Source organism: Plecotus auritus, assembly GCF_963455305.1.
Source record: "Plecotus auritus genome assembly, chromosome: 1".
NCBI lineage: Eukaryota > Metazoa > Chordata > Mammalia > Chiroptera > Vespertilionidae > Plecotus > Plecotus auritus.
The window spans coordinates 76,659,319-76,673,686 of record NC_137770.1 but is presented as its reverse complement, the minus strand read 5'-3'; the positions used below and the strand labels follow the sequence as shown (position 1 = coordinate 76,673,686).

The 14,368-nt window shown below is 38.1% G+C and overlaps 1 protein-coding gene across 3 annotated transcripts in view; it reads left to right on the top strand.

Annotated features, from left to right (window-relative positions):
* CDIN1 (CDAN1 interacting nuclease 1) overlaps positions 1–14,368 on the top strand; it is a 249,917-nt gene that overhangs the window by 50,793 nt on the left and 184,756 nt on the right. For all 3 annotated transcript variants that reach the window (XM_080687850.1, XM_080687848.1, XM_080687849.1), the window contains exons 2-4: positions 4,697–4,742; positions 5,630–5,694; positions 13,603–13,663. In XM_080687850.1, coding sequence (XP_080543976.1) covers positions 4,697–4,742; positions 5,630–5,694; positions 13,603–13,663 — 172 coding nt within the window. The remainder of the gene's footprint in view (positions 1–4,696; positions 4,743–5,629; positions 5,695–13,602; positions 13,664–14,368) is intronic.

The window sequence follows — 14,368 nt, the reverse complement described above, 5'->3', positions numbered from 1 at the left end:
CAACAATTTTTAATCCATGACTGTTTCCTGTAATCAGAAGTTCCTTTACCGTTCAACACACTAGAAAAGAACAGCATTTTTATGTAGTTAAGTAAAGGAAAACTGTAATTTGATTTTTTTTGTGAAAAAGGGATTATTGTCTAAGGCCATGGAATTTGATTAAAATGCTAGACCTCCTGTGGCTTTAATTTTCTATCAAAACCCTAACAATACTCACCTTTCGGGGTTATTTGGAGTGTAATGTAACATGTAAATGTTCAAGTGGGGGTATTAGCACACATGATGTGCAAAACCAATTTCTGGGAACTCTTAGCAAAGCAAGTTAATGCTGGGGTTAAAAGTTTGGGTTTTGGAATAGGATATGATTTCTAGCTATACTGCTAATCTTAGCTCTTTGTGTCTTTTACTTAATTTTTATTCCTTCATTTCTCCATCTTTAAAATAAGGATAATAATAGTACCTATCTTAGAAGGTTGTTGAAGGTAAATAAAGTGCTCGAGTATATAAATCTTGGCTTTTGTGGTAGAGCTGTTTTTCATGTGACTTAAGCTTATCAGCCAAATTAATTAAATGCCTGGGACAGTAACTACTTTTTTCCTATATATAATATAAGTATACCTTTGAAGACTTTCACTACTAAACTTAATGCTTTCACCTATATACTAGTAATCATTTATGGAAATATTTGCTATGATTAGGCATAAACTGTATTCTGGATCCTTAATATGAAGTCAGAAATCAGAAAGAAGAATGGATGAGGGGAAGTATGATGGATAAATTTTTCTGAATTAGTTTAACTATTTTTCCTGTTTTCTCCACAATAATTTCCCAGATTCTTTCCACTACACATTGTACGTTCCTGAAAAAAAAAAAAGTAATTAATGGTATTTTACCAAGTCTTGCTCTTTTATTGAATTCTGTTTCGATTTTGAGGGGGGAACGGCTCTGTTTTTCAAATTTGTGTGGAGGTGTGTGTTTGGGGTGAGGTGTGTGTGAGGGAGGGAGGGTAGATGTACTTTCATAGCAGACCTTGCTTGACTAGTTCTCTGAATCAGAAGCCACATAGAGCCCTTGTTCCCGTGTGTTCTTTCACACATTTAGAGAGGGTGTTTGTGCCTTGTCATTGTGAGGTTTCCAAGCCTAATGCTCTGTAGAAGTATCCTGACTTACTCCTTTTAATTGGTTTATTGCTCCCCAAGTCCCAGAAATAATACTCATTTTGCTCAGATAATTTTGAGCCCACTAGAGTGTGGACATTTATGCTTCCTAGATTCTGTAGCAAAAGGAGCTTGAAAATTAAATAACGGTTTTATTTCTTTATGGTCCTTTTCAGAGATTTGGTACGTGGGAAGAGGAAGGACGTAAAATGTGTGGTATCTTCTTCCTTAAGACTTTACTTGTTTTAAGTGTCCACCTGGGAGCATGAGGACTTGCCTTTCATTATGGATGTTGCAACTAAATGTATGCTGAGTTCTGCTCCTGGTCTGTGCTGCACCCACCCAACCCTCATTTTCTCTAACATCCTTTAGGTTACTGTCTTAGCTGGATGGCTTGAGGGACATGTTGCGTTAAATATTACATGGGGAACTATTTTTGTTTGTGTGTGTGTGGTTTGTTTGTTTTTTGCCTGTTTTTACACACTTGGTGTCTGAAGTGTCTTGAATGCAATGTAAAATGAGATTAAATAGTACACCGTCAGTGTTTAAAATCTAAACAGGAAAATCACACATACCAATTTATGATCACTAGGCACATCAACCTAGTGACACAGTGATAGACAGAGGAACAATTTTAAGGAAGCCAAATATAGTGGCTGCCAGCTAGGAAGAGATTTAGAACGTGTAAAAATGGACTACCCCTTTCATGTATTACCTCCCATACACATGCCATCTTGATGAAGCATCTCCTTACCAGGGCACATAGAAACCTGGGCAGTTTTATTCCTTTGTTTTTGAGGATTAAAACAAATGTATTCTTACTCAATTAGAAGTATGGAGGCTGGTCAGTTCAATTCGTGGTCTCTTGAGAAGTTCAACAGTGTCCTTCCTCAAAGACTGGGCTCTTTCCGTTTCTCTCCCACCATCCCCGCTATGGGCTTTTTCCTCATGCTTATTTCCTCATTGCTGCAACATGGCTGCTGCTGCTCCATAGAGTCATTTGTCATCCCTTGGCAAGGTTTTACATAGCCATCTAGGGCTCCTCCCAATTGCTCCTTTCTCAGACATGGGGAAGAACTTAATCTGGGAGGATAGCATGGGGGAAAACAGGAAGCTGGTTTTTGAAGAAGTTTTAATAATATATTGGATATTTGTGCAAATTAAGTGACTATATTTTTGACTATGAAAATTTATATGCTAAGTGACAGATGGATATATGTTACAAAGCCAATGCAGTCTTGAAATATGTGAAAGTTCAGGATGATTTATTTCACCAGATCCCTAAAAAATATGTGAATATTTGACAGTGTTTTAATTGGGGGGTGGGGTGGGGGGAGGGATGTGTGCACACATACTTTGAAAGTTTCTTCTAAGTCAATTCCTGTCCACCTCATTTAATGTTTTATTTTGATGTTCTAGTTTCCCCATACCCATGGCCTTAGGACATTGTGGATACTTAGTGAATACTGCTGACTGACTGACTGTGGTATTCAAGGTTGACCTTCTCAGAATTAACACATTGGAAGAAAGAAGCAGATAATATACCCTGGAGTCAAGGTCTTAGTTGCACTAAAACTACTTTTCTGCTCTTTATGTGTGAGGCTGTTTGGAACCCTCTTCTATAAGCTTACAGAAGCAGAGGCTAGGCTGGCAAACTACTGCGGAGGTCATGCAGTTCTCTGCAGCTATGTCTAGTCCACCAAACCCAAGGCATTTTGGACCCAGGCCTGCCTGTCTATTGCTACCATGTGAAGTAACTCATTTTCTCATTTTAGGTCTAGGCAGGGTTTACTCCCAGTGTAAGCTGGGACCTTCTCTCTAATCCTCTTGGCCATCAAGAGAACGGGTTGCTCCATAGTCTTTGTCCAGGGTTTTAGTAGAATTCTAAGCCATTTAAAGACATTTTTCCAGCAAAAGATATTATCTCATCTGGACTTACCATTCTGGGCAGCTACAGTTACATTTTTAAAATTTATTCACCATTTAGTTTCCTCCTTTTTAGTCATTGGTCCCCAGCTTGAGCATTACAAACACATTCTTTCCATCATATTTTTGACACATTGCGACAGATATTCTGTCTACCGTAAAAATTTGTTAACATAAATAAGCTTTGCTTTACAATGAGGAGGGGTTCCATTTATTGCACAAAAATATCTAATGTATTAACATTTAGTGGCTTACAAAGATTTGGGTATAATTTCGCTATTTTTTTTTTTAGAAGGTAGTTGTCAGCAACCCTACTAGGGTTTGTAATTTGCATGCAAAACTCAGGCAAGCCAGGCATAATAAGATTTTATATATAAAGTTAACTCTTTCAAAGATGGTTTCCATTTTTAAAGGGAAATTGAAAAAATTGGACTATAATGAATTTGTAATTGTATTCACTAATTCCTCAGTACTTTTGAGTTATTGAAACCATCCTTTAGTAATTATCAGTTTTTCTTAGTAAACTTTTATGGGTGTTTTTTTTTCAACCTACTTTTTGTAAGCTGATAAGAGTGGAAAGGAGTTAGAAGCCAAATCTATGAAGGAACGCAGAAAATGATAAAAAATGAGAAAGTGAATAAAGAAATATGCTGTCATTGTTTTTTTTATTTTACACTTCCCAAATTACCTATGATGAGCTCAAGAGGTTTCATTCTTGAATAGGAAAAAAAATTACTTATTCACGGTGCTTTGGCATACTGTAAAAGTCAAATTATTAACACTGAAATTTGTTCAGATAGCATTTAGTATGAAAATATTTCAGAGATAATTGTTTTCAAGATATGATAGGCAGCTATATCCACAGAGGGCAATCAAAAAGAGTAGCAATGGGGCATTGATTGCTTTTTTAGAGAGAGATATATTTGAAATGTTAACAATTGTGATAGGAAAAACTCTCAGTTGGGAAGAATGTTTTCCAGGTTGCTTCATTGGCAGGTGTCTGACATTGCGTGGGGTCTAGATGCAGAAGGCATATGGCAGTCTTTGGGAATGACTCACTTCAAGGATCTCAGCTTCCTGCCATGAAAACTTCTATTTTCAAAGCACACCCGTATCAGTGGGAATGTTCCAATGGTCTGTGCTACTTCTCTTGAAGACCAAAGTTTTCCCGCCAGAATCTGAAATAGCTATGAAAGAGGATACCTGTCTGCTAACAAAACAAATTTCAGAATGTTTCCAACAAATGCACTGCACATCTCCTATTGTTTGTGGGGCTTAAGTCTCTCATTTGTTAATGGAAACAAACTTAACCTGCTTTTGATCTGCATGCTACAGATTTGATTTACAATCATTCTAAAGTTAAAAAAAAATATCCACATCATAGGATACTTGACTTTGAGACCATCACATATCCCCCTTTCCCGTTTTTTCTCTCCTTGACCCGGCAGCAGGAAGCCTTTGTCTGAGGTGTTCATCTGGAACAACTTTTCCACACTTGTTTTCATGTTCTGTTAGATTACAGGGCAGCAGGCCTACCTTTGAAGCTCCTTTCTCTTTTGTTTCTTTGCCGTGCACTCCAGTAATTAACTTTGTCCTTCTTTTATTTGTTCCAGTCAATCGCAGGCCACTCTGCTGAGCATCTTCTCCCAGGAGTACCAGGTTAGAAGTTTTCTCCTTTGTGAGGGTTGACAGGTGCCTAATTGAATGATGAATGTCCCTTTATTTCTTTGTAATTGAACTGCCAGCTCTCTGATTGGGTTGGAGGATGTTCTCCTTTCCACATCAAGCACCGCCTGCGTCTCAGTGGAGGCCTGCCAAGCCTACCCATCCATCTGTCTAATAACATCTAGCCTTTGCTTATTTGGTGGACCTGTAATAAATTATGCTAAACCATTATTATTCTGACAATAATAATTTCCCTGTGTTGCGTGGTTCCATGTGCTAAATGTTTGCTGACTTGCACTGTCAGTGCTGCTTTCCATTGCTGACAGAGATGATGATAAATGACCATTGCTGGAGTGGCAGAAGGCAAGAGAGGCAGAAAATGGAGTCATTTATCATGAGATGACAGGTGTCAGTCAAGTGGCAAGTCTCGATGGAATTACTTTTGTAGTTTTCAAATAAGTTGTTTTTAAGCAATGTTCGTCCTGGTTAAAAATGGCAATTGGATTGTAAAACTAGAGTGCAGAGGACTTAGATGGAATTGAATTGAGGGAAAATTAATACAAAGGTTTTCAAGGGAACAAGTTTTTCTCTGCCCTCTGCCACCCTACGCAAACTTATTTAGATTCAATTACTCTGACCCTGTTGGCTTTTACATACATACTGTACCTTGTGGTGCAGTCTGAAGACATCCCAGCCAACCAGTGGAGATTAAAATGCATGGGTTCATGGAGTAGAAGGAAAAACGACCTACTACCACCACAATCCCCAAGCTGTTATTCAGTTTGCCCTATGTGTTAGACGTTGGGATGAAGAAATATGTCATTTTTGTACTTGAACTTCATATGTAACACAACATAACAATCTTTTCTGTTTTGTTTTAGAAACATATTAAAAGAACACATGCCAAACACCATACTTCAGAAGCAATTGAAAGTTATTACCAGAGGTATGACCTGCCTGCCCCACTAGAGGGTATCATAGTACCTATTGATTGTAATAATAATTATGAATAAATTAGATTACTAAATTAATTTTCTATGTAACATTTGAAAGTATTTTGTTTTAAGTCTGTTATTTAAGTCTTCAAATGTATTTTTGAAGGATTTCTCAAATGCTTTGTTTTATAGATTTAAAGAATATGGTGAGACTGTCTCAATTAAGTGTGTATATACATACTATGTAGGAAATTGTTACAATATTATGAAATCTCAATTGACTACTGGAAACTTATTGTAAGTGCATGGCTTGTATAGATCTTTATATTCATATATACATATATCTACATGTATGCATGGAAGTTCTCAAATTAATTTTCATTTACTTCTTTAGATCTGCAAGTTGAAAAATATATTAAAAAATAAGATTGAATTTTGGTGCAGTTTTACTTTGCATCAAAGGTATTGGGTTAGTGATTCCAAGAAAAAAAAAAAAAGACATATACGAAGTAAGGACTTATAGAGATATATAATAATATAATACTGTGACATTTTAAAGGGGGTTTTATATTTTAAAATGAAAATATTGAGTATTAAATCAACATCATAGTGTCCATGGGATATTTAATTTCATTTTAATTTACTATAAATAGTTTTCACATTCCATTCTAAAACAAACAGAATATTTTAAATAGCTCTTTTTAAAAATTTTATTGGCTTTGTAATATGACTGAATAATTTATAATGGTAAATGGTAATGGTTTCATTACAAATTGTTGGTTTCTTTAATATTTTAAGGGCACATTGGAAAGGAAAACTGTTTGAAATATGCTCTTAAATTATTACACTTAAGATGGACAGGTCAACTTTTCTGTGGTACTAATTTTAGATGAATGATTTTTATGCATGAAAATTTTATGAATGAAATGACTATATAGAGAAAATACTGGTGTCATGCTTTTGTAGGGTCATTTTTTAAGAATCAAGAAGTGTTTTTGAAAAGACAAGTTATTGAATTTAGAATTTTACACTATGCTGTATATGATAAAAGATTCATTCAATTTTCAGTAGTAGTGTCTTTTAAAGAAAGATATGGGAGCGCACACACACATACATACAACTTTTGTGTCTAGGAACATTCCTCTGTTAACAGGTCTTTGCAAAGTTTGAATTGATTTACTCAAAAGTCATAATCTCCTTAGTGAAAGTAACATTTAAATTATGTAAAAGGCGGAAAATTTATACCAGTGGTCGGCAAACTCATTAGTCAACAGAGTGGCAAACTGTGGCTCGCGAGCTGCAGTTTGCCGACCACTGATTTATACAGTCTGAAGAGAAACCAGAGACCGTCAAACTACAGCGGGAAGCCTGGGGCGGGCTGGCGGGGGCGGGGGGGGAGTAAGAGATCAACTGAAGGACTTGTATGCATGCATATAAGCATAACCAATGGACATAAGACACTGGGAGGGGGGTGAGGGCATGTGCCAGGAGTAGGGGAGGCTGGGGGAAGGTCAATTGGGGGAAAAAAGGAGACATATGTACTACTATTTGTAATTACTTTAAACAATAATAAAAAATAAATGAAAAAAAATAAAGTCACAACCTAAGTTATACACATAAAATTAAATTAAGAATGGCTCAAGACCTGTGAAGCCAGCAACTGCTTTGGCATTCAGACCCTCCAAAGAAAGACTGAAAAGTTATTTACATGTGAAAAATATATTCTTATCTGTAAAAATTGTAGTCTTAGGCCATCATTAAAAAGTATGTTCAGATTCTAAAGCCTTTGTTAACTGAAGTGAAGGAACATGGAGTGTTTCCTAGGAATTTGGGGATCCACCATGAGGCCATGGGTCTGCCCTCTGGTAATCCGCCTTCTCGTTGTAAAAAGGCTGTTTCAATAGATGATTTTCAAGATCTCTAAGAGCTGCCTTCTAAAATATTAGTTTCATTAAGAAGTATATTTAATTATTAAACTATGAACATACTTTATTGGGTTATCTGTATAGTTTAGGCCAGACATAAAAATATTTCCTTTTTGAATGGTTACTCAAAGAACAGTTGAGTGGGTAATAATGAGAATACAGAAATATGTTTGTATTTCTTCACATTTATTGAAATGTGAGAGTCTCGGTTATTTTGAGGAGACACAAAATCTGAAACAAAAACATGAAGTCAGGCTGCAGTAGACAGACCAATAGGAAAGCAGTCTGACTAGCTTCACACTTTCCCATGCTGCTCCCTGATTGTCTGCCCCGCCTGTGCTTGGAGGCAGGCCGTGTGGTGACCTCTTGGATGGATTGACCTTACAGGCCTCTGGTTCTAAACATGCAGGTCTAATGGCCCTGTATTCTCTAAGGTAAACTGGCCTTGAAAGATTTTTGTTTTCCAACTGATTAGAAGAAAGGCAAATTGTACTATATCAAAACACAGTTTAGCGATTTAATGATGTTAACCATTTCTTTAGATTTTTTGCTTTTATAAAAGCAATACTCACTTATTGTGAAAATTAAGCACATTTTTGATGATTTAAAAAAAGGAATGAATGATAGGCCATAATTGTGGCACCCAGAGATAATAACCATGGTGGTATTTTTTATTCTAGTCTTTTTTACATAGATGAGGTCATACTATATATGTGATTGTGAATCCTGAATTTTATACTTGGAAAATGTATATGACGTAATATTACTTTGTAGAAAGCTTTTTGTAAACGTATTATTGATTGCATTACTTCATCATATGAAAGTATCATAATTTACTGAATTATTCCTCTGTTGAACATATATGTTTCCAATGCTCTGATATCATAAACAATACTATGATAAACATTTTGATGCATAAGTCTTTGTATTTTGGATTAGTTTCTTAATATTTCTATATCTGTAATTACTGGTGCAAACAATGAGCATTTAAAGGTTTTATTATATGTTGCCAAATTACTGTCTAGAAAGGTTGCAATGGTTTCCTGGTGGCAATTTTAGAGAATTCCTGAGTCTGCACATTCTTGCTAGCATTGAGAGAATCACAATTCAGAATTCAAAGTCTGTATTTAAAACTTCATAATCCACAATGTGATTCCATCATGGTTAACTGAAACTTCACAGTATCCCAGTATCAGTAGAAAATGTTTTCTCAAACTTTTGAATTATTGATGAAATTTCTTCTATTCTTCAGGTTGTGTATGTATAGTCACAGCTTGAGTGTTTATTTTGAAAAACAATTCTATTCTTTCCCACTGTACTTACTAATGGCATTTTATTTCCAAGTGAGAAACATGCTTGATAAAATGTGTGCACACACACAGACACACTCAAAAATTGGTCATAAATGCAAGTCCCCATCAATAGGGAAGTTTAGAAATATTCTCTTCCATTGTGTCCCTACTCCCAACACACACTGTCTGTCTGCCAGCTTTATTAGCTGTATTTATTCATTCAATTGGTAGGTTTTTACGTTTCACCATTATAGTTATAAAAATTTTAAAGACCAAATAACTTTGCCTTATATTTAAAATCTTACATGGTGTTTTAATCTTAGATGCTAAGGTATCTTTCACACTCAAAAAACATAAAATGGACCTTCTCTGAAGCTCTTTTCAGGATGGTGTCACCCACAAGACATTTACTTGTTAGTCCTCCTGTGGCAAAGCTAAAGGGTGACAGACATCTTCTGTGCAATGTTGTTTTTATTTGCAAATAGGCATTAGGAAGATAGCCCAGGTCACCTGGATGTAGTGTTCAGGATCACATCCTTATATCCCAATGGTAATTCAGACCTTCGCTAAGGATCTGTTGGATGAAGGTTCAACATGCATTTGTGCAGCCCTACCCCAAGGTGCTTCCAGGCTAGTTGGAAAGAGAAAGAAGCCATGTGAAAAGCCCGTGGTATAAGTTTACATGGAATGCTTTGAGGATGAAGAGAAGCGTAGCATTAGGAATATCTGATTAGGTCCTCATTGAATATTTTCTGTAATTAGCATGCCGCTTTGATTGCATATCTAAAATATGCATAAACATGATCTGTCACTTTATGTGGGAGACAATTAAAGTTCTCAGAAAGGACAAATAAAGCTTCAAATTAATTTTAACGTCTTTTCCCTAGCACTTTCTAAAGTGTTACAGGATATAGTTGGAAAATAGATTGGAGAATGAATACATTCAGAAGCAGTGCTACACTTTTAAGCATATGAAGGCACCTCAGTAGACCCTGGTTGATCAGGATTCCATTGCAAAACTTCACAGCCTGCCAGCTAAGAGAGCCCAGACAGCTTTTATCAGTACCCTGGACTTTGGTTTCTCCTCGTGACCAACTGGGAAGCTTTATTAAGCTCGTAATTAGAAATTTCCACTATATTAAATATGAACCTACTAGTACATTGAATATTATATAGACTGTATCGATAGAGTTATTATTATTGGTTGACCATCTCGTGTTACTTTAAACTTTAAAGAATGGTCTCAGGGAATAGAAATATTCCATTGATCATTCCCAGGGTAATGATTGATGCAGTGTTTACATGAAACCATGTAATTTGGACTCAAAGCAACAGTTCTCTAGCAGAGGCAGTGGTCTGGGGTCCAGCTCCTCTCTTGTTATTTCCAGTCTCTCAAAAGCTCTGCTCTGGTCACACTAGAGCCTTTCCTGGTCTTTGAACAACCCCAGCACATTCCCAACATTTGCACATACTGTTCTCTTGCTGGGCACAGGCTTCCTCCCATGGCTCGCCACCTTCCTTCTTGCAGGTCTCTACTCAGTGTCAATGCCTTCGAGATGGGCTTCCTGTCCCATCCACTAAGAAGTGTTTACAATTTTATTGTAGTGTATATCTATATTATATAGTTATTTCCCTGTATTTTCATTGTCTCTCCACTGGAATGTAATCCATGTGATGCCAGGAGCCATGGGAGTTTTGTGCCCTGCTGTTGCTTCATAACCTAGAATAGGCCCAACACATACGTAGTTAGCTCTCAATCTTTGTGGGATAAATGAATGTTGAGTAGAAAGTTTCAAAGATATCCTGGTATCAGTACAGGCTTACTGACACTGACCCAGAATCTGAACCCTTAATGAATGTGCACTTTTGGTGGTTATGGCACACATTGAGCTGGTCTTCTTGGCTAAACTGATTGGCCACTCCTGGAGCAGCCTGTCAGTACAGTGGGAATGTTGTAAGCTGATGGGAGGTTCCTAGCTGGCCTGTTTCCCCGAGACCATTTTTTAAACCACATGTGCCTCCCATGCCCTTGATTCTGAAAGTACTTATTTCCCAGTAATATTCCTAAACTCTTTATTCAAGAAAGGCTTCAATATATAAAAAAATGGACTTGTTAGAATTGTTTTGAAGTTGTAACGATCCTGACACTCTCCCAACCTTGAAAAATATGCTTTTTCCCCTACTAGGTTTATAGAAAAATTATACATCTTTATAAGCATTCTTGTGAAATAATGTAATTTAATATCTGCTTCTATCATTTTTGTAAAACCCCATCTGTTGACTTTGATTTTTACTATCAAACAAATATTATTCACTTAAAACAGTACACTATACAGAAAATGTCCATATTTAGTAGTATTTTCTTGCCCAATGTGGCTTTAAAAATTAGAAAACATATATATATATATATATATATATATATATATATATATATATAATATAATCATTTATTAAAGAGAAAAATCTGTACATCCTATATAATAAAGAGGTAATATGCAAATTGATCATCACACCCTCACAAGATGGCTGCCTATGACCAGGCCAGCAGGGGGCTTAGTGAGGGACGACGAAACAACTGAATAAGCAAGCTGCATGGGGCTACCAGGCTGGCGGGGGGGTTAGTGAGGGACGACCAAATGACTGAACAAGCAGACTGCGTGGGGCAACCAGGCCGGTGGGGGGCGGGGAGGGGTTAGTGAGGGATGACCAAGTGACTAAACAAGCAAACAAGCAGGCTGTGTGGGGTGACCAGGCCAGCGGGGGGGGGGGGGGGGGGTGTTAGTGAGGGACAACCAAATGACTGAACAGCAGGCTGCGTGGAGTGACCAGGCAGGTGTGGGGGGGCAGTTGGGGGCAAACAGGCCAGCAGGGGAGGCAGTAAGAGGTGACCAGGCCAGCGGGGGAAGGGGGGCCATTAAGCTTGACCAGGCCAGTGGGGGGGTGCAGTTGGGGGCAACCAGGCCAGCAGGGGGGACATTTGGGGGCTATTAGGCTGGCAGGGGGGCAGTGGGGGCGACTAGGCCAGCAGGGGGGGCAGTTGGGGATGACCAGGCTGGCAGAGGGAGGCACTTGGGGGCAACCAGGCCAGAAGGGGGGGGCAGTAAGTGGTGACCAGGCCAGTGGAGGGGGGCAGTTAGGAGTGACCAGGCCAGCAGGAGGGGACAGTTGGAGTAATCTGGCCAGCAGCGGGTGGCAGTTAGGGGTGACCAGGCAGGCAGGCAGGTGAGCGATTAGGAGCCAGCGGTCCTGGATTGTGAGAGGCAGTCGGACATCCCCTGAGGGGTCCCGGATTGGAGAGGGTGCAGGCTGGGGTGAGCCCCCCCCCCATGCACAAATTTCGTGCACCGGGCCTCTAGTATAATATAATCAACTATTATAAGCCAAGAACTGTGCTAGACTTAATAAATTGAATGAAATACAATTCCTCTACTTCATGAGCTTTCAGCCTTCTAGTGGGGGATGAGTTTGAGATAGACAAGTAACTGGCAGATACAATATACTGTGCTAAATGATGGAGAGCTGTACAAGGTGCTCCTCGATTATACATGAGGGACACTTGACTTCCAGGTTGTGGTAGATTGAAGTGGGTGACATATAAGAAGAATCAGGAGTTCTCCTGGTGAAGGTTGAAGAGGGGAACAGAAATGAGGCTGACCAAATAGAAGAGGTGGGAACCAGACTTTGAAGAACCTTATAAGAACTTGTTAAGTGGTTATAATTTAATTTTGAGACTTAATGTAGGGCCTTTGAAGTGCTTTAAGGAGGAAAATGGTACATCCAGATTTTTATTTTTTTAAAAATCACATATGGGGGATAGATTTGGGGGATTTTTGTGGGTTTTTTTGTTTGTTTTGTTTTTAGTGTGTTTCAAGGTGAGGAGAGCTAAAGGCTATGACAGAAACACAGGGTCGGTAAGATGATGGCTTGTATTGCCTGGTAAAGGAGTACTGACCCACTGATGGCAAGTCTGCTCCAGTTTTTTCTAAGAAGGTGTCAACCAGTCCTATGAAACAAAAATAAATAAAAAGGTGATATGGGTTCATGGATGCTTTCTTTGTTTTTTAATCCTCACCTGAGGATATTTTTTCCATTGATTTTTAGAAAGTGGAAGGGAGGGAGGAAAGGAGCTAGGAGAGAGAGGTGAAAGAGATGCATGGATCACTTGCCTTCCTCATGCACCCCAACCAGGTCTGGGGATCAAACCTGCAACCCAGGTACCTGCCTTTTACCAGGATTCAAGCCCTAGACCCTTTGGTGTGAGGGCTAGTGCTCTAAACACTGACCATACCGGCCATGGCCATGGATGCTTTTTTCAAATCATAAGTGCACTTGCTTCCTTTCCGTGAGATGGTTGTGGTGAGAAGCTATAAGAAGTTCATAATAAAGCCAGGATGATAGGGATTGTGGGTTGTTGTTTTTTCCCAAATCACCTCTATGTTCACTTTACATGTTGGGAAGTGAAAACAGGGGAGGCTTTTATGCCCAGACCTACTGCCCCCCACTTTGGTTAATTGCCAGTGGTTTGGAGGTCAGTTGTTTTGTTATCCTCTTCCCTTCAATGCCTTCTTGTGACAGTAGCATACTTTAACTAGAGTTGAGCGTGGCGTTTGCCCAGGAGAAACATGTACACACAGGGGATGCTGACATGTCTATGCTGGTCTTTTCTTGTCACTGCATCACCACTTGGCTTTGTCTTGTCTAGGTACCTGCATGGAGTGGGGAAAAATGGAGCTGCCCCAGTGCTCCTGGAGCTGGCCAATGAGGTAATGTTATTGTTATTGTTTTATTTTAACCTGCATGAAACCTAAGGGGCCTATCTAGAGTAGCTTTGCTTAGAATTATAATTAACCTTTGGAAAAAAAAGATTTTGAGGTGCATTAGACATTTAAATTTCTCCCTAGTCTGTTTGTACTTTTAATAATTGGACAAAGAACCCCATAGATTAATAAATCAGTTAACACAATTAGTCTGCTTCTTTTGAGGCAAATGTGTAAACAACTTCTTGGTTTCTTATTTTGTGGGAAATTTCAACCAAACAGTTCAGGACATGCTCTTCTTTGCATGTGTTGTCCTAATTTAGTGTGAGAAATACCTGTGTCAAGTAAAGCGATGTATGCCAAGAAAATCTGTGCTAACTATTATAAAAATGAAGAGAGAAATTTATACTTAAAGATGTAACATTTACTTGATTCATTTTTTGTTAGCAAACTTTTATTATAATAAAATATATATGCCTTGTACAAAAGTCTCTTTTTATGAAGAAGCATACTGTTCTTATTAACACCAAGTATAAAGTGATTTATTCAACTTATTTGTTCACTCTGATCTGCTTCTGTTTGGGGAAACCAATAATAGTCTTACATTTGAAAAAGGAAACCCTAAAGATTTCCTATGAATGAGGAAGCTATAAGAAGTTCATAATAGTTGCAGAGAGCATACTGAAAAAAAATATTTAATTCGTAAACTTT